Source organism: Taudactylus pleione, unplaced genomic scaffold (assembly GCF_031769625.1).
Source record: "Taudactylus pleione unplaced genomic scaffold, aTauple2 ptg000170l, whole genome shotgun sequence".
Lineage (NCBI taxonomy): Eukaryota > Metazoa > Chordata > Amphibia > Anura > Myobatrachidae > Taudactylus > Taudactylus pleione.
The window spans coordinates 3516788-3537617 of NW_028284572.1; the positions used below are offsets into that span (position 1 = coordinate 3516788).

At 46.9% G+C, this 20830-nt stretch overlaps 2 protein-coding genes across 2 annotated transcripts in view; one reads left to right on the plus strand and one right to left on the minus strand.

Moving 5' to 3' along the window:
* Positions 1–16980, minus strand: part of ETFDH (electron transfer flavoprotein dehydrogenase) — a 37051-nt gene extending 20071 nt beyond the window's left edge. The window contains exons 1-7 of the mRNA XM_088475307.1: positions 16788–16980; positions 14243–14383; positions 12802–13031; positions 8889–8970; positions 1714–1832; positions 1522–1599; positions 1121–1267 (exon numbers count right to left, since the gene is read on the minus strand). Coding sequence (XP_088331433.1) covers positions 1121–1267; positions 1522–1599; positions 1714–1832; positions 8889–8970; positions 12802–13031; positions 14243–14383; positions 16788–16800 — 810 coding nt within the window. The 5' untranslated portion in view covers positions 16801–16980. The remainder of the gene's footprint in view (positions 1–1120; positions 1268–1521; positions 1600–1713; positions 1833–8888; positions 8971–12801; positions 13032–14242; positions 14384–16787) is intronic.
* A 186-nt stretch (positions 16981–17166) lies between these two features.
* On the plus strand, positions 17167–19517 carry CUNH4orf46 (chromosome unknown C4orf46 homolog). Its single transcript, XM_088475308.1, has 2 exons — positions 17167–17411; positions 19245–19517. Exons 1-2 carry the CDS (start codon positions 17223–17225, stop codon positions 19398–19400), a joined length of 345 nt encoding a protein of 114 aa, XP_088331434.1. The 5' UTR covers positions 17167–17222; the 3' UTR covers positions 19401–19517.
* The last annotated feature ends 1313 nt before the right edge of the window (positions 19518–20830 follow it).

The following is a 20830-nucleotide window of genomic DNA, read 5'->3' on the forward strand; positions in this document are numbered from 1 at the left end:
GACCATTATTGTTTCTCTCTGTTGTACCTGTCAACCTTCTTCCATGTTGACCCTTTTGTCCCTGTCTAACATCTGGTATCTATCTAGAAATTGTCTAATTCCGGTCTATCTTTTACACCAGAACGCATGGTTAGTACCCCTCAAAATTAGTCATATATAATAATGTTATTGCACCCTACTGAACCTAGACAAATCTATTATTGATATTAATAAGTGGGTGTCATATGTGTGTAACCTAGTAGGGCTAACAAGTGCCCCGTTACCACGGCAGACTGCAACTGAAAGTGGTGTCTGAAAAAGATTAATTATTTGACCACCCGTCATAATCATTAGTTATATAAATAGAGTTGGTTATATTTAGCACTCTACATAATAAAAGTGGCTAATAGCTTGCCAAGAACAGGAGCCTTTTTAGATGAATAGCAGCTCTGGAATAATATAGCAGTATTAAATTGGCTCACCTTCCGCATTTTGGGCCTGATTCAGACCCACTCGCGAGCGGCTGTCCGCTCGCAAGTGGGTCGATGTTATGCACTGAGCATGCGCACGACGGAGGGAGCTCCGTCGTGCGCATGCGCCAGACGCGACGAGCGAAGGAAAGTCCTTCGCTCGTTGTGTCCGATCAAAGGGGGCGTGCTGTCAATGTTGATTGACAGCACGCCCCCTTTGGTGGGCGTGCCGGGGGCGTGCCTCCCTGACGGGGGCGTTCCCACGGGAACGCCTCCCGTCAGAAGCCGGCCCACTGACATCACTAGTGATGTCAGTGGGAGTGATTTTGGCTCTGATAGAGCCAAAATCACTCCGGAGCTTGCGGTTGAAAACCTCAACCGCAGGCTCCGGCTCGCAATTTCGATGGTCGCGATGGTCTCGACCATCGCGGCCATCAAAAAGCACGCTCGTATAGCCTGTGGGTGGTGACCCACAGCTATACGAGCGTCCAGGAGGACGCTCCATGAAAATGGAGCCCGGCCCTCATTCAGAGCGTGCGCTCTGCTCAGAGCGTACGGCTCTGAATGAGGGCCTTTGTCTACTTAACTGGATGTTAAAGTATTTACAGAATCTACTCCAATGAATTGTACAGAGTAGCACAATAAGGAGCAATGATGTGCATGACTATCACCTCTTTCAGCCCGATTGCATAAGTCTGGGGTTCACAGTCCTCTCGGAGATTTAAGGTCTTGTACAGCTGTTTTGCAAGATGCCCATGGCAGCCCTCTCCAAAAATGGTCACTTTGGCATGTAACTCCAGGCCTCGCTCAAATGTCGGCTACAGGGATGAAACAAAGATGGAAAGTTAAGTCGGTCATTTGTCCTGTAGCACAGAAAAGTGCCAATCACATATACCAATAGCAATATTAACCTATAGTCATTTCAACAACATATCTTTCCTTGTGTTTTTTTAACATAAATAAAATGAATGGATTGCATTGAGGTAACAGATTCACTTTATATGGAACCTCTTACCGCAATGGAAAGACTGTAATCTGCTCTTTAGCCATGTGTAAAGGTCATTTATGTTACCTTTGGAGAGCCATCTTTGTGAATTCCAACATCATTTGTTGCTATGCCTTTAACACTGCCATCCTCATGAAAAAGTACCTGAAAATAATCAAATATATATTTTTAATTTATATTGGATCTGTACTGAATATAGCTGGGAGCAAACACACTATAGCTCTCAAACAAAACAAAGCAAATAAAAAAGACCCTAACCTCTGCTGCTGAATATCCAGGGTATATTTCAACACCAAGAGCCTCCGCTTGCTCGCCGAGCCAGCTGACAAAGTGTCCAAGCCTTACAATGTAATTGCCATGATTATTCATTGGTAGCCCTGAAAGTACATAAGAGAGAGTGAACGTCTATGCACATCAGAGTCACAGCCACTCCTGCTATGGCAGTGTATTGTTATTCACGTGTACTTCCAGAAATGAGAGACAAGTTAAATGTAAGAGCAGCTATAGGCTCTGCTGGAGGTCCCTTATCACAAACATGGGCAAAATTTTGAAAGAACAATTCCACGATTTTCCTCTTTATGGACAATTCCAAGGCCAGCTTCCAGTGGAGGTATGTAATGGTTCCCTGGCTAGGAAATTCAGCACTTGCATCTGGTCTGTAGCAGGCGTTACATGAATGAGGACGTGGGGTAACAGTCCAGATGCTATACTCATTGGTTAAAGCAATTAATTTCCACGAGTAACAGGAAAACATCCAATTAAGGAGCCATTACAGCCTCAAACTGGAAGCTAATCACCAAATAAAATGTTTTATTAATAATTTAAACAAAGACCATAAATAATAAGGTGGAAATGTGGAGACAAACATACAGTGTACAGTGGTACTCAATACACTCAGAAATGAGATCGGGATTACATGATTTTGACCAAATTCATAACATTAGATTTTCTACTTCAGGGTCCATAGGGTCCACAGGGTTGACCTTGGGGTTATAGCTGGATCTGGATCCACGGGCACCAGCTTTAGCTGCTCCCAGGATGCACTTGGGTCCATCCTCCTCTTTAGTGGCGGCGAAGGGCTGTCTATACAGACGCCCACGCTGCCGCTCTTATTCCCCACTAGCGCCGCGACACCAGTATCGCACTGGGGATCGCGGCGGGAGGCCAGAGTCCGTACTAGCCGGACTCTGGGGACCTCCCTGGACTGCTGCCGGAGGCGCCGGGGACAAGGTAAGCGGCGGCTCGCGCGTCTTGCCAGAAATGCAGTCCTTTGCCCCCGGTTCTAGGGGGCAGACCTGGGGCTGCTAGCGATGGCGGCGGGCTCCCCCTCTGCGGAGGAATACCCCGTGAGACCACATGACCACCAGGGATTTCAATGGCAAGCGGGAATCCGGCAGCCCTGGGGTTAATTGCTAGCCAGGGGAGGAAGCCTTCCCTGTTTAGCGGCTCCTCCCCTCAGCTCAGCGCGCCTTTCAGCACGTAGTCTGGCGTCTCTGAGCTGCAGTTACTCGGCCACTCCTCCTCTGAGGTCTCTGGGGGCCATTTTCTTGCGGCAGCGCAGATACTCTCAGGGAGCACGCTGACCGGTCCCCCTGTGTACCTCTCCCCCGATCAAGGACAGTGTACTATAGCCCTCCCAGACACTGAATCTGGGAGGTTGATTGTAGTGGAAAGGTGCAGTGAGTATATCTTCTCTGCATGGTATGTGACTTTTGCTAGTGCTGCCTGTCTGTGCTTATTTCTACTTACTGTCAGCTTATACCTATCCCTTTACTTCTCCTACAAGCCCTACAGGTGTGTGGGGGAGGGGCGTTTCTACAGACCTCACCTATATAAATCACGTATTTGTGGGGTCCGTCACATACAGTTGTGTGCTACACAGTACCATATTGTGGGCTGTTGTGTTCAGCACACTGGTGAGTGCGCTTGATTCGGCTCTGTTGACAAAATATATTATATAAATAAATATATCTGGCATGTCGGACGAGGAGATTGAGCACTCCATGGCTCCGGTGTTGGTCTCCTGCGGACGCTGTTCTGCAGGAGTGGATAGGGAGGATTTGTCACAGGATGACCTGTGTAGACTGTGCCAGGTGGTTCCTGGCCCATCAAAACCTCCTATAACGCAGGAACCACCATGGGCGATGTTTTCTCAGGTGCTGGTGTCTATTGCGAACAGTCTGTCGGTCCCGACTGCGGTTCCTACTAGGGCGGTGCCCCAGCCGGCCTTCCCCCAATTATTGCGCAGTCCCCCCGGGTCTCAGTCTGTTGGTCCTTATGTGGGGTTGCCTATGTATATACAGGCTTCCCCTGTGACACAGCAGTCTGTGGTGCCCTTCCAGGCCCCTATGGTGGCTCCTCCACCCTGGGTGGATGTGCTCTCCAACTCCGTACAAAATTTGGCGGCCGCGTCTTCGGCTTTTCAGTCAATGTTGCAGACTGACATGCCTTCTAGTGCGTCAAAACGCACACTAATGGCGCAGGCGGCACATGTATCGGACTCAGAGGGGGCCCGACCGTCCATGGCCATCTCCTGGGTGGCCAAGGCCATTGAGGGATGGGTCAACGCATTGGAAGATACCTTTCCGGACGACGCTCCGGATGTCCAGAGGGCGTTGTTGGGACAGATGAGGGACGCTGCTTCCTACATTGGAGAAGCCTCTTTGGATGCTAGTCTGCTGACTTCTCGAGTATCGGCTGCAGCAGTGTCTGCCCGCCGATCCTTATGGCTGAGGTCCTGGAGAGCGGACTCTGATTCAAAGAAGGGCCTGGAGGCCTTACCTTTCAATGGAGAAATACTATTTGGCTCGGACTTGGACAAAATAGTGGATACCCTGGCTAAATCCAAGTCAGCTTTCCTCCCTTCAGCGGCAACGCCTGCCAAGGTCCGGAGCTCGGCTTTTCGTTCCTTTCAGGTTCAGGGTTAGGCAAAAGGTCAGTCCTTCCCGAGACAGCCGGCAGCTAAGACCGCCTCTAAACCCAAGAAGCAAGCCTGGAGTGCTCGGCGCCCTTCTTCCAAGCAGGAAGATAAACCTGTGGCCTGATGGGACGGGCCTCCCTCTGGGGGACCTCAGAGTGGGAGGCCAACTTCTCCAATTCGTCCAGTGTTGGCACAATACCACCACGGATGCCTGGGTTCGAGAAGTAGTCTCTCAGGGGTACGCCCTGTCTTTTCAGGTCACGCCGCCGCGCCAGTTTTTTTGCACGAGTCCTTCTCTGGACAAGACCAAAGCTTCCCAGATTCAGGTGGCTATACAATCCTTGCTACAAGCAGGGGTCATTGTTCCCGTTCCGCAGTCTCAACGCGGGACGGGGTACTATTCTACTCTGTTTCTGGTACAGAAGCCCAATGGTTCTCATCGCCCTATCCTAAATTTGAAGTCTCTGAACAAATACCTCAGGGTTCCCAAGTTCAGGATGGAAACGTTACGTTCCATCATTCTGGCGATGGAACCCGGGGATTACATGGTCTCCCTGGATATCCAGGACGCCTATCTTCATTTGCCCAAAGCACCGGCACACCAGAGGATCTGAGGTTTGCTATCCTGCAACATCACTACCAGTTTCGGGCGTTGCCTTTTGGCCTTTCCATGGCTCCGAGGGTGTTCACCAAGTTGATGGCAATTATGGCCGCCCACCGTCGGGGCCAGGGCATACGGCTGCTGCCGTATCTGGACGATCTCCTTCTGGATTCTCCTCAGCAAAGGATTTTCCTGACTCCGGAAAAGGTGTCTCCCCTACAACTGCGGATACACAGTTGCCTGAGCAGTGCCAGGGTGTCGGTACACTCGATCATGAGAGTCCTAGGGTCCATGGTGTCGGCATTCGACATGGTGGAATTTGCCCAGTTCCATTCCAGGCCCCTGCAGGGGCAGATTCTATCGGAATGGAACGGGTTGCCTCACCGGATCCGATCCCAGACACTGGTCTTGTCCTCAGAAGTGCGCCAGTCTCTAGCTTGGTGGCTTCAGGCAGCTCATCTCATCGAGGGTCGCCCCTTTTGGATCCCGGACTGGGTTCTGCTCACAACAGAAGCCAGTCTCTGGGGTTGGGGGGCAGTGACCGGCTCGTTGTCTCTTCAGGGCCGTTGGTCTGCGGAGGAAGCAGTTCTTCCCATAAACGTGCTGGTGCTGTGGGCAGTGTACATGGCAGTGCAGGTGCAATCCGACAATGCCACCACGGTGGCGTACATCAATCACCAGCGAGGAACTCGCAGCCGAGCTGCGATGTCAGAGGTGCCTCAGATCCTGGCTTGGGCGGAGCGCAACCTTCCAGCGATCTCGGCAGTCTTCATCCCGGGAGTCCTCAATTGGGAGGCAGACTTCCTCAGCCATCACGACGTACATCCCGGGGAATGGTCGCTTCACCCAGAGGGGTTTCAACTTCTCGTGGACAGATGGGGACTGCCGGAGTTGGACCTGATGGCCTCTCATCACAATTACAAGTTACCCGTGTACGGCTCAAGAACAAGGGACACAGGCGCAAGCCTGGTGGACGCGCTGTCGGTGAAATGGATATTTCACCTAGCGTATCTGTTCCCTCCGATCTCCCTGCTCCCTCGGGTACTAAGAAAGATCAAACAGGACGGGGGCACGTTTCTGCTGGTGGCTCCAGCGTGGCCCAGACGTCCTTGGTACTCCGATCTCAGGAGCTTGTCTGTCGACGCTCCGTTCCTTCTACCTCAGCGGGACCTGCTGTCTCAGGGGCCTTGCCTTTACCCAGATCTGGGTCGGCTGTCTTTGACGGCGTGGCACTTGAGACAGCCGTCTTAAGGTCCCGGGGCTTTTCAAGCTCTGTCATCGGTACCATGCTGAGGGCGCGTAAACCGGCCTCTGCACGGATTTACCACAGAGTGTGGCACACTTATTTTCAGTGGTTTGAGTCCAGAAACTTTGATCCTCAGGTGTTCAGGGTTTCTAGGATTTTGTCATTTCTGCTGTCAGGTCTTGACCTGGGCTTACGTCTTGCTTCCCTGAAGGTTCATGTATCGGCTCTGTCTGTGTGGTTCCAACGTAGAATCGCTACACTGCCTGACGTTCATACCTTTTTTCAGGGTGTTCTTAGAATCCAGCCTCCATTTGTGCCTCCAGTGGCTCCGTGGGACTTGGCGGTGGTTCTTCGGGTCCTGCAGGGACCTCCTTTTGAACCTCTTGAGTCGGTTGACCTCAAGTGGTTAACACTTAAGACTGTATTTCTCCTGGCAATTGCTTCGGCCAGGAGAGTATCCGAGTTGGGGGCACTTTCCTGTAGTCCCCCCTTCTTAATTTTTCACCAGGACAGAGCAGTGCTTCGCACTCGTCCTGAGTTTTTGCCTAAAGTTGTCTCTAAGTTCCACATCAATCAGGAACTGGTGGTGCCAGCTTTTCAGTCCCCTGATCTTACAGCTGGCGAGGCTTCGTTGGACGTTGTCCGTGCTCTAAGAATTTATGTTGATCGGACTGCTTCTATTAGAAGGTCCGATTCGTTGTTTGTCCTCTTTGGTTTTCATAAGAGGGGTTGGCCTGCCAACAAACAAACCTTAGCCCGTTGGCTTTGTTCTCTTATTAGGGAGGCTTATGTACAGGAAGGTTTACCTGTTCCAACCTCTGTTAAGGCTCATTCCACTCGGTCTGTGGGTCCTTCTTGGGCTGCTAGATGTGGTGCCTCCGCTGTTCAGCTGTGCAAGGCAGCCACTTGGTCTTTCATTCAGACGTTTTTTGAGGTTTTATGCGTTTGACACCTTTGCCTCTCAGGATGCATCCTTTGGCGCAGGATTCTCCTTTCTGCACAGGAGCGTCCCCACCCTTAGTTGAACTGCTTTGGGACATCCCCAAGGTCAACCCTGTGGACCCCCTATGGACCCTGAAGTAGAAAACAAGAGATATGGTAAGAACTTACCTTTGTTATCTCTGTTTCTACGAAGTCCATAGGGTCCACATGGCGCCTGCCCTGACGCACCTGGCTTCAAAAGGGCTGCGTTGCTGGTCACCGGTTTTCCGTCTCCCTTTTCTGTGAGTATGGTTTTCTTGTGTGTTCCAGTCTTCCTTCTCTCTGTTTAGTCTCCTCCTCCGGCCTCGGCTGCTTACCAACTGAGGTGCCTGTGACTCAGGGGTGGGGTATAGAGGAGGATGGACCCAAGTGCATCCTGGGAGCAGCTAAAGCTTTAACTGCGTGGTGCCCGTGGATCCAGGTCCAGCTATACCCCCAAGGTAAACCCTGTGGACCCTATGGACTTCGTAGAAACAGAGATAACAAAGGTAAGTTCTTACCATATCTCTTGTTATTTATATTAAGATTATATAGATACTTTTTACCTCCTACACTTATAATTCACTTCTACCTTGTGATGTCATCCATAGTACATCACGTGTCAATGTGTTAGCAGGTAACTAATCTGCAGGTGGATCTGCTTTGAGGTAAGGATCTATTGAATAACTTCCGCTGCCTGCGACGGATGAATGGGCAAGTCTGCGGCTGGGCAGAGCAGACTTTTTGCGGGGAACCTACAACGCCGGCCACACTACCTAGCAACCTGGCAAATCACGGTTAAAAATAGTAGTGTAATAATACTCTTAGTATTCAGTTTCTAATGCATGGCTGCTGTTATCACAATGACATTACCAGGGCTCAAGAACATATCCGATGTGAATTAAACTACATTGTCCCACTGACCAAACTTCATTATTAAACTGTAATTGCCCCTTTACTGAACCTAATGAAATATTGCATTATCAAAAACTGTATTTCGTTTTTACTCACATACCAGTAGATAATTAAGAACATAAAAACTTGGCAACAATAAATGAGTAATTTTGGGAAGAGAACAAGAACTATGGAAACAAATCACCGGTATCTAAGGGTTGGATTATAATTACAACTATTAAAGCAAATTGCAATGCCTTCCCTGTACTGACAAGTGACATATGTAAACAGGCTAGTGGTGACACAAGGTGTGGCACAGAACACAGCTGGCTATGCACGTGTATAAATAGTAGGAGAACTGATCTGCAGGTCATATAAGTATCACCTAGTAATGACCCTATAGAGAAAGAATGTGAAGGGTTTGTTTTAATACATAAGATGTAGAAGCAGAGATGTACTCACAAGAGATTACAGAACTGCGCTATGATTCTACTATATATGTATATTATAGCCCCAGCTAGGCTTTAACTAGTGATTTCAGAAATAAGACACGTGCTCTTTCAGCACCACAGAGCAACTGGTAAATTATGTGTATATAAATGATAACACTGGTATTTCTGTAGGTACACACCTGTGCAGATTTATAGCATGTGTTATAGGACATAGTTAGAGAGAAGCGCAGCACAAAAATCATTTGTCTTTAGCTTAGCAGAAAGCAGTAAGTATGGAGGGATTTCCCTTCTCCATCGTACAAAAGGACATATGTAACCTCCACCTTCATGGTAAGAATGTAGTATGAATATGAAAAATACCTGGCAGTATAGGCACTGGTATTCTGTGTTTCTCCGTCAGTATTCCAAACTTATCTCCAGCCACTTTAGTGTGCAGTGGTGCCTAGAAGAGCAGAATTATATCAGATGTAGTATGTACGCAGTTAACTACAAGCGCGCGCGCGCACGCACACACACACACTGGAATCAAAGTTAAATGCCATAAAAAAGGAAAAAAAATACATTTTAAAGGGATTTTCTTTATATCTTTTTAAAATATCAAATATAAAATTAAAAACAATGCCAGCCAAGAGCTATGTAATGTTTAGAAATCAATGTCCTTGAATTGAATAGAAGGACTCGATATATAAATATAACATAATGGGATAACATAATAGTACCATCTTGTTGAATGATAACTCCACTAATTATTAATGTTTGCTATAGTATTACCTGTAATCTAACACTAATTACACCCTACATATCTAAACTGCTATTAAGGAACCATTTGGTACCAGCAACAGTATAACATATTTCAAGGGGTTGGGTGCGGGATCCCAGCGGTCGAGATGCCAGCAGTCAGAATCCTGACCTTTGTAGCCTATCCCTAAGCCTAACCCACCTTTCCCGCAGCCTAAAGGCCCCCATACACGGGGCGATTTTCACGCGATATGGACGTTTTCTACTGATCGTAGCGACCAATCATGTGAAAAGTAGTGTTTTCATACACGATTACGATGCGATGCGTGTCCCCGACGTTGTGTATCGGCATCGTAGATCAGATGGTTTTGCAGAAAGATTTCGACCAAACAGTACGATGTGACACATCTTAATACATCGGATCGTATGGTCGTTTGTACAATCATATCTTGTCTAAATACAAATCGTACAGAATGTCAAGGAAAGAATTTTTAATTGAATCGTATGCGAGATCGGATCTGATACAAATCGCCCCGTGTATGAACACTTCTCTCCCACAGCTTTACCCTCCCCCTCCCCACCCACACACAGCCTAGCCCCAACCCTCCCTCTAGTACCTAACCCTCACCATCGGGATGCCAGGGGTTGGGATTCTGGAGCCAGGATTCCGACTTCGGTCGGTATTCTGGTGCTGGTATTCTGAGCGCCAGAATCCCGACCGCCGTGATGGTGACCAGATGCCACTTCAAGCTTCTTGCTGGTTATAATGGAAAACCAAGAAGCTATATCCGTCAACGCTTTCTTCTATCGATTATCCGTAGCGTGAGGTTTTCAAGCCTCGCCTACCAGCACATAAAATATTCTGAATTCAGGGAATTCAAACTAGCAGAGGGAGCCTAGATGAGGAGGTGCCTGCAGCAAGCTAGGGATTAAACTCATGTACCAATGAAACTAGTAACCTTAGGTGCATTGGGTTTCCATTACAAAAGTGTTTGATAGAAAAAAAGATTAACTTTATGCAGGAGAGGTCGGAGAGGTCTGGGCACCAAACAGTTAAGCTTTAAATCCCAGGATGCATCGGTCCTCCATCACATATTCCCCGCGTCCAGCCACAGGCAGACAGGTTTCTAAACAAGCCCAAGGCAGGAGCAGTGAAGAAGAGAAGGAAGAACATTACTCTCTCAAGAAACACTGCCCCAGAAGATGAAGGAATTAGTGATCAAGAGAGAAAAAATCCATTGAGGCCAGGTGCGTCAGGGTGGGCGCTCTGTGGACCCTATGGACTTCCAAGAAATAGAGTTAACAAAAGGCAAGTCTACCATAACTCTTAATTTATACTTCAGGGTCCATAGGGGATCTACAGTGATGCCATGGGGATGTACCATAGCAGTTTCCATAAGCTTGAATTTTCAAAGTACTCTCGGTAGGAGGGAGATCGGAGGAAAGCGGTATGCGAGTCTGAAGTCCCACCTCATTGCCAGAGCATCCAAGAAAGCGGCAGAGGGGTCTCTGGTCCTGGACCCGTACCTGGGGACCATGTGGTTGTGATGTGAGGCCATGAGGTCTACGTCTGGCAGGCCCCATTTGTCCACCAGGAGTTGAAAGACATGCGTAATGGAGAGCCCACTCTTCGGCGTGTATGTCCTGATGGCTTAGGAAGTCCGCTTCCCAGTTGAGGACTCCAAGAATGAACACTGCCGAGATTGCTGGGCACATTCGGCCCAGACCAGAATGTTTGTCACTTCTCGCATGGCTGCCCGACTTTGTGTGCCTCCCTGATGGTTGAAGTACGCTATCGCAGTTGTGTCCGGCCTGCCCTGGAGAAGGTCTTGCACCTGAGTGAGTGCTCTGTACACTGCTCAAAGCTCCAGAATGTTTATGGACAGAATCCGAAAACTGGGTATACTGAGAGTATGATACAGTCTGCCTATGTGCTTTGGTGGCTAATGGTCTGTCTGCGTGTAACTTTTGCTGAGTGGCGGCAGACGTTTGAGCCATATTCTGAGCTGAGTGGGCATAAACATCCATCCAAGGAGGATGCATAGGGTGTACTAACATAGAAGACTGTAGTAGCTGTGGGTACCCCATGGTGGGAGGCTGCATGCGAATAGATAAATGATCCACTAGCTGCGTCATAACCTGGGATAAGGACGACACCCAGGGTGGCTCATATACCGAAGCTGGTAATGTGGATGATGAGTTAATCTATAACAATTAGTACACAAACCATCCTGTATGTAATTCTGAAGGGATAGGATTTGCAAGTAACCAGCAAAGGGGCATCAGCCTCTTGTTTATCCTTATCTTTAGAAGATATAGGCAGTAAATAGCACACAATAAGTGTAAAGCTAACAATGCAAAGTGACAGCCTTCAGAAGTACAAGTAAATGTGAAGTACTATTGAACCCCTCCACACCTGGTAGTTGAGGGTCAAGGAGAAACAGCAGTGATAGGAATAACTGATAGTCAGAAAGTTAAAGTGTATCACCACAGCAGAGCTAGAACATGTCACATACAATAAATATGAATAGAATTACAATGGGCTCTGAATCAACTACACAAGCAAATAGGTTGGTATGATTTGAGCGCTGTATAACCTGGCCTCTGAGGAGAGTTATACAGGGAGACTGGACCCAAACCTCCTGAGACCAGCAGCTTCAGCAGAACACTAAATAATGGTTACTGAGCATCTCATATAGGGAGGAGGGTAGGAGGAAGAGCAGCTCAGAAGCGGGAAAGCCCTTAGTGAGGGATCGCCGTCTGGGCTGCCGGGGGAGAGCCTACCTCCCTGTGCTGCATTAACCCCTGGGTGCGCTGGCCTTGTGAAAAACGGCAGCTGCCACAGTCCCGGAGCCAAATCTAACTTGCCCCAGTGGTCCACCGAACGAACCAGTCGCCCCACTGCAACGCCCTCCGGCAGGTCTCCACCGCCGGAGGTAAGAACTGCCAACACACGAATCGCCTTACCTGCGTCTCCACTGCCCGGCTGCAGTCCTATGTCCCCAGTGGAGCGGCTAGCTAAGCCCTGCTGGCGCCCACCGAAATCACCGGACCAGTTACCGGCGCCGGCAGATGGAGCAGCAGCACAGGCGTTCATTAGGATGCCTAGCGCTGCTTGATCTGAAATAAAATAAAAAACTCATAAAAATAAAATCTTGAAGCAGACCCCGTTAGAAGGTGCAACCGTATCCTGCCGCAGCAAACAAAAAACTGTCTGCCTCTGGCTGGGGGTGGGGTATATGTGGAGGAGGACCGATGCATCCTGGGAGCTAAAGCTTAACTGTTTGTTGCCCAGACCTCTCAGACCAGGCAACCCCCCTTCCCCCATTGTATCCCCTATGGACCCCGAAGAAGAAAAAGGCATTAATACTGAATGCATGGTCACTGATACTGAGGGTTAATGAAATATTACCTCTTAACACACTTATACTTTGCACTTATATGGATGCACTGTATTATTTTTTTTTACCTCCAGTCAACAGCATTCAATCTACAGATTTTAGGTAGTGATCGGATTATAATCTCAAGTACATACCCCTCGCTCCTTCCAGTCAGGGAAAAGTTCCTCCAGGGCTCTAGGCTCCAGACAGGCTCCTGACAGTATGTGAGCCCCAATTTGGGCTGCCTTTTCCACCAAACACACACGCAGCTCCTTTTCACTTTCAGCCGCAAGCTGCTTCAACCGAATGGCTGCAGAGAGCCCGGCTGGGCCTCCACCAACTATCACAACATCAGCTTCTTCTGCAAACCGTTCCATGCTCACCTCTAACACAAGGAAGCAGTGTGGTAATTACAAAAAGGTACCTTAAACTATCATATTAATTTAAGTTAAATATACATACACAATAAAATAATAATCATTTGTCAACAAGTCAATGTTTTTTCTGTTCAGTATTATTTTTACTTTGTTAGAATTGTAATTATTTATATCTAGGGTACATGACTAAACATTCATGAATAGCAAGGCCTTTGCCCATGATTAATGGTGGGAAAATCAGGAAATGAAAGTGTGATAATTTTTATTATGATATATGGATGATGCATAACTCTTAGTCAAATGACATAAATGACATGATTGCACACACTAACCCCACCTACACCATAATTACATCATGGAAGAACCGCACAATTAAAAAGTGAGAGGCATAGTCAACTCACATACAGATAATGTACTTGTTCAGAAAATAAATGTGTTTTATCTACAGCATGGGTATTCCAATCATGGCCCTCCAGCTGCTGTGGAACTACACACTCAAGCATGTCCTGCTACGGTTTCAGCATATCCTAATAGCAAAACTGTTGTAGGGCATGCTGGGATATGTAGTTCCAGATGAGCTGGAGGGACGCATGCTAAATAACCCTAATCTGCAGGATTTCACAAATGATCCTAGGTGTTGCATTGCTAAGCACTATTGCAGAGGTTCCCAAACTCGATACTCAAGGCACCCTAAAGGAGCATACACACTAGACGATATGCTCCCTGAGCTATATCATCTAGTGTGTCCCTGGCAGGGTGTGCTCAATGTCGTTCATGACATTGAGCACACCCGCTGAACGATATCATTAACGATATCGTTCAGCGACGGGGTCTCTCCCCCATTCCCCAACATGCAGCAACCTGACAAGATAGTCAGGTTGGCCTGTATGTTTGCCAGATGAACGATAAAGATGAATGACCTGTGGGAACGCGCATCGTTGGTCGTTCATAGTTATTGTTTAGGTGAAAAAATGGACTATAAAGTGTACGACTGAATGATAATGATATCGTTCAGTCGTCCACTTTAATCGCCCAGTGTGTATGCACCATTACAGTCCAGGTTTGAAGTATATTCATTGTGAATTGATTAGTACTTCAGTCTATATGCTTTAACCACGTGTGTTCAACCATGGGTCTCTCTAAAACCTGTGCTGTTGGGGTGCCTTGAGAGCATTTGGGAACCTCTGCACTATTGTACAGAAGTTAAAGAAAAGAATACCTTCCCATCTCTTGTCCTGCTCACGGGAGCAGACGGTATAATGTGTGGTAATTTTTGGCACAGAGGATGAAGAATATCGCTTGATGCAGAACGTAGGCAGAAATGTCCTCAGAGGCTTTAAGTAATGTAAGCAGTGATGTGCTATATGGAGAAAGTCATACAACAATAGAACATCATTAAGTTTTAATTATAACTTAACAATATGGACAAAACAGTGCAAGCCGTATAAGATCTTTTTTTGTTTTTACTTATAAACCCCTCTACCTCCAATTAATAGAAAGGCAAGGTGTGATGACCAGGACTGCTTCTATTTAGGAGATACCCGGTTACTAAACCCTGCAGCTGGCAGGATAATTTCAAGACCAAGAGATACATTTACAATGAGGCCACCGTGTTTTCTCAGTTCACACCACTGTATTTAAAAAGGACAGTAATATTAAATACAAAATAAATCTGGTTTTGTATTTAATATTACTGCCCTATTAAATACAGGGCCCAAAACCACAGAAGATACGGCAGGTTAGAAAACCACTGCATAGTAAATATTACCCCTAGAAGTTGAATGGCTGCCAGGGTTGAGGTTGAGAACTAATGAACTATTCTATCAACCAGTTTGATTTTTTGCAGTGAGCAGTTTTTTTGTATTAAAGAAGAAAAAGAAAATATTTACGGAGAATAATCTTTTGGGATTCATTTGAGATATCAGAGGAGCCAAAATATTTCTGCCCTTTAGTATGGGTCTACTTTCCAGTCTTTATGCAGAGGTGGATATATATGCTATTGCACTAGGAGGCACCCTTGTTATAAGTGTGTCTAATAATTATATATATATATATATATATATATATATATATATATATATATATATATATATATATATATATATTACTTGTGTACAGACTCATTGCAGAGAGAACCCAATGAATGTTTTAAATGGTACTTAAAGTACAGAAGTACCGAAAGTTGTCCCCACCTAAAGAAGAAAGTTGTCCGCTCGCCACGCATCGGGCTTGCTACGCTCGCCACAAGGTTATATTCCCCCTCTATGCCTACTTGGATGGTAGGGAATGACGCTGGACACTGGCTGATGACGTCAGGATCCTCTCCGTGAAGTTAGACATTACCATGATGGATAATAATAATAATGAATGTAGGACACTTGTGTACTTTACGGACTCATTGCAGAGAGAACCCAAGTACCATATATCTTTATTTTTTATTTATTTTTTTAAGTACTGTTTTCTATGTATTTATTGAAGGAGAGGACTATGAGTCACGTTGCAGATTTATTTTTTATCTAGTTACTCACTAAGCCATTAGACTGTTAACTTAATTACAGTGACAACCAAACGTTGAGCGTTGAACAAAGATATATGCCAGAAGACTAATGGCATTGAAATGACATTGCAAACAAAAACCTCACTAGAGCTGTTGTATTTCTATCAGTAACAAAAGCAAAAGACCTTGGTGGATCAGCAGTGGAGCAGGCAGACAGTGCCCTCTGACATATAACGATAGACCTGGTTCGATAAGCTCTGGTAATAAAGTTTCACTAGTAGTGAGCAATACTAATCTCCCCAGCAAACTATAGTAGGGAGTCACCTGTAGGAGAGGGAATAGCCTACCACACACACTGGCCTAATAAGTATCCAAAGCTTACACCAGGGGTGGGGAACCTTTTTTCTGCCGAGGGCCATTTTAATGTATATATATAACATTATTCTCTGGCTTGGTTCAGGCCATGCCCCCTCCACGTGACGTCACACAGGCGCAGGGCCACAATCGCCAGTGATTACAGTTGTACCCGGAGCATCCTGAGCTGTAAGGGCAGCGGTGTGACCGTCTAAGGATGCTCCAGGTGGCATTGCTGCATAGATTCTGGCTGCAGTGCGCCATTCTAGGCACCCAGCTAGCCAAATGAGGCTAGCAGAATAAAAACTTAGAGGGCCAGACCAAATGTTTCCGAGGGCCTTATAAGTCCCCCGGCCAGGAGGTTCCCCATTCCTGGCTTACACTATAAATCAGTTACATAATGAAGAGTAGGGACTTAAATCCCCCTTTAGCTGCTTGCAGCAAATGCTGATGCCTGATAGTGCTCAGCAGTACTCTGTACCCATAGACACATGTGTGTTCATATCGGTGACCTTTACCCTAGTTTATGATTTGTACTCGGTAGGGGGAGGGACAGAGAGAGCTGCTGCTAATACATATGTATGTATGCCAGGCAGGGGCACATCCTCCTCCTCTGCATTACAGTATGCCACACAGCATTGCATATGACTACCCACCCTGTACCCAGTGCTCACATAAGGGGCACACACATACATACATACATACATGTACACACAGGGCCGAGTAATGCACAGGGTGAGCAAGCGTATGCTCTCCAGCTGCTGTGGCACTACAAGTATATGGAAGCCAAGCTAGAGTGTTAAGATACCGGGACTTATAGTGCCATGGCTGCAGGGGTAACTCACCATAGCTGGGCGGCTGACAGCAGCCCACGGGGAAGGGATCAATACCCACCCATGCACTGTATACTTACAGAGTGGCACCATGATGAGGGCAGATTTGGGGTCACACACTAGCTGCTGTGTACAGCGGCTGCCAGGTTATAGGGTTGCCTGTCTTGGAGGACTGCTGCGTACTATGCCACTGCCAGCCAAGTTCAAGCAGCCGCACATTGCGCATGTGCGCACAGACCGCCGGGAAATGTAGTCCTGGGCTGTAGGTGATTCAAGGTAAAGAAACACTACTACAAACATAGAGAAACATCACGGCAGCGCCACCTCTCGGCAGTGCCGTCTACTAACAGACGCTAGGAACGATGGGAATAACCATATACTGTATACAGCTTTTCCAGTAATGTGTGTGCCCACTGCTGCTCGTATTGTTCTAATAAAGTTTCGTTTTGTTTGGTAAAAACAAAGCTGTCCTCTGATTGGTTGTACAGCGGACTCAGGGATTGGCTGTGGCGGGCATGCTATTCCTATTCCGCGCTGCTTTCGAACCCGGTACCGCGTCCTCCCGGGAGTATTTATCATTCACAATCACTGCCATTAATACCGTGCGCGTTGCCGCGTTTTGTGACATGGCTGGAGCAGTGCTGCACGGAGAGCCGGGAGATCCTCAGGAGATGCTGGAGGAGGTGGAGCTGCAGATTGATGATGTGAGTTTGGGACAGTGTTTCCCAACCTCGGTCCTCAAGTCACACTAACAGTCCTGGTTTTAGTGATATCCATGATTGTGCGCAGATGGTTAAATCAAAATAACTGCAGTACTGATTAAGACACTTGTGCTCAAGTATGGCTATCCTTAAAACGTGGACTGTTGGTGTGTCTTGAGGACCGTGGTTCGGAACCCCTGATTTGTGATATAGGAGATATAGCGGCCGATGTGTCCCATGGGGTCCGGGATGGGGGAGATTTGAATATGCACACAGTACTATTTGCCTTTTTGCAGGAGGACAGATTGTGGCTTAATTCTTAGATGGGCCGGGATGTACTAATAATGCGTTTGAGGTCGCAGTCACAACGTGTTACTTACATTGCAATGTTCCCACACCTCTACCAAACCGCACGTGGAATTGATCAAAATACAGTAAGCAGTGGCTGCGGCCACAGCTGCTTGCGGTGATCCTTCTGCGGTGTTTATTCTATATATATATATATATATATATATATATATATATATATATATATATATATATATATAAAATTTTTTTTAATATATATGTATTTATATTACATATGTTTGGTACTACAAGTAACAGCTTTCCTTTAGATTCCCAAGAGCTGGAAGGTTGCCATATGCTGCCTTATGTCCTTTATACTGACAGCTTTGTGTCTGACCCTGTCCTGTAGCACAGGTGACCCAGCTTCTTACATGCTCATCAAGTTAAATACTACCAAAATTAAAAATGGAGGTGAGCACAGCTACTTCTTCTGGAATTGTGATTCTTAGCAAAGGATGACTGGTGCAATTGTCCCCAGAGAAATGGTACTAGCCCTGCGGGCATACAGAGGAATGAGTATGAATGGTTCAAATCCCGACGCTTGCAGCAGTGGAAATCCCGACAGGGATTAGCTAATAAGGTATAACATCCCATTTACCCCCTAACCTATCCCCCCCCAAGTGCCTGAACCTAACCCCCCCCCCCCCCCCTCAAGCAGTCTAAACTTAAGTCTCCTGGGAGGGTGCCTAACCCTAAGTCTCCACCGGGAGCCCCAAACCTAACCCCCCCCCCACGTGTGGCTGTCTGCGCCCGCCGCACCTTCAATCAGCATGCCGGGCTCCCGACGTAGGTATAATGACAGGCGTCGGGTTTTAGTGCTCACGGGGGGGACTTGGGTTTAGGCTAGGGGAAGGGGGGGGTTAGGCACCCCCCCCCTTCCCCCCCTGGAGACTTAAGTTTAGGCTGCGGGGATGGGGGTTAGGATTAGTTACACCTTATTAGCGATCAGGATTTTCACCGCTGGCGGCCTTCCGCTGGCGGGATTTGAACCACCGGCCATGTGGCCGGCACTATTACCTACTACACCCAGAGGGTACATTTAGCAGTCCTTCCAGTAGGATGATGTGCCTTTAAATCTTCATGCAAGGGATAAGTGGCCTGTTTCCCATTAGCGGCTCAGTGATGCATTCTGCATTGCTGTAAATTGAAGTAGTACAGGGCACAAATTGCCCCTTATTTATCAATCTGGGACTCCTTTTGGAGCACCAGTGAAAACCCTTGTCATAAGTGGTCCTCTTCTCAGTCTTATTCGCAGCCTAATGCTGCTGGCAAGGAGTTCCTACAGTATGTGCTGGCTACCTGAGACGTATCTGAAGAGCCTTCTCTGCAAAATTATTGCCGATTGTAGCCCACAGGCCATCTTAAGACAATATTACCTATCCGGGGATTGAGCATGGTAGTACTGATAGCACTTTAGCGAATTCGATTATGGATTTTAACATGTGGGGAATTTTGAATACAAGTGGTACAATGTCTGTTATATTGCAGGTCACCTTCTCTTTAACCAAGATTCTGGAAACAACCAGCGCTGTGTCATCCCAGGTGGAAGAGCTCGCTGCCAAATGCAAAGCAAATGCCCGCTTCCTCAAAGCATGGAGAGACTTTTTGAAGGAGGGATATCAATCTTTACAACCCATGACGTGATTAGTGTCACAGATGAATCTCCAGTTTGTCATTAATAGAACACAAAGATCACTACTATGTTATCAAGTGCTGCTTTGGTTATTTTCAAGTCAGTTTTATAAACCTTATTTAAAACAGGCCTCTAGTAATGAAGCATCCTTTTTTCCCTCCTTACTTGATGAGAAGTTGGCACAGTAATATAAAAAAAGACAAGTACAATTGGTTTGAACAAAGATTTGTAATTTGTGACCATAATTAAAGGAAAGCTGCCATAACTAAAGGAATACTCTAGTCCAAGGGTTTGGGGGATGGCAGGGAGAGGCAGAGTGTGACTGGGGAAACAGTGGGTGACTTGGGAAGTAGAGGGTGACTAGGGAGAGGCAGTGGGTGGCATGGAATGGGTGACTAGGGAGAGGCAGTGGCTGTTTAATGTATGTTCCACCTCCCACACCGTGCTCCCCTGTTCCGTCATCCACAGACACATGTCATAGGGTCTGTGCGCAGTGCTCCCCTCCTGCCCCCAGGCTGCACTTTTAACAACTTCTTCACAGACAGAGAGCCTGCTGGGTGGGACAAGAGAGGCTGTGCACTGGAATGGTGACTGCCCGATGACTCCTCAGATGTCACAGCCAGTGATCCGAGGAATGAACTTGAATTAACAGTTCAACTGATTTCAGACTCCTCAGATCAAATAACTGAAAGGTCCAAGGAGTCATCAGCCTGACCGCATTCCAGTTACGACCCACAGTTTGAGAATTGTTGCTCTAGTCCAGTGGTGTCAAACTCGGGCCCTTCAGCTGCCGTGGAACTACACATCCCAGCATGCACTGCCAGAGCTTTGCTATTAGGGCATGCTAAAACTGGCAGGGCATGCTGGTATATGTAGTCCCACAGCAGCTGAAGGGCCCGAGTTTGACACCACTGCTCTAGTCTGTTGACCGACCTGCAACAGCCTGCAGACTTTCAGTGAGCATGACTGTGGCAGGAAGTTTTCTGTCACATGAGGGGTTCAGCTGGAAAAGTGCTATATGTATTTCTTACACCACTTTTTTCACATTTCATGTAATAAAATTACTTAAATCTAGTCTGCATGCATAGGAGCCAGCTATGTGAGTGCATAACGGTCTATACAAGTTAGGAGGAAACACTCACTAATGTCAGCAACTCGCAATCATTTTAGAAAGTTGTTTCATTGACCATGGTGTACATTTTTGTGTACTCCCAAGTGTCCATTTGGGTTTCCTTCCAAGCTGTGAAAGTATATAGAGAAGATTGGCTTCTAAGTAAATTGTATCTAGTGTTGGTGTGGCTCAGCTATGGGAATTCTCTGTATTATCACTGTCATTACATAAATAGGGTAGTAATAATCAAAGCTGGTCAGATGTTGATGTGTGGTAACACAGCAATGGAGAGATTATGGACTGATTTTTATTTATGTTCATAAAAGGTGT

What these genes read in the sequence shown, in the direction of transcription:
- CUNH4orf46 (XM_088475308.1), top strand. Translation starts at nt 17,223, where the DNA reads ATGCTATTCCTATTCCGCGCTGCTTTCGAACCCGGTACCGCGTCCTCC. An exon ending in TGGAGCTGCAGATTGATGAT is followed by an intron (nt 17,412 to 19,244) that starts GTGAGTTTGGGA and finishes GTTATATTGCAG; the next exon opens with GTCACCTTCTCTTTAACCAA.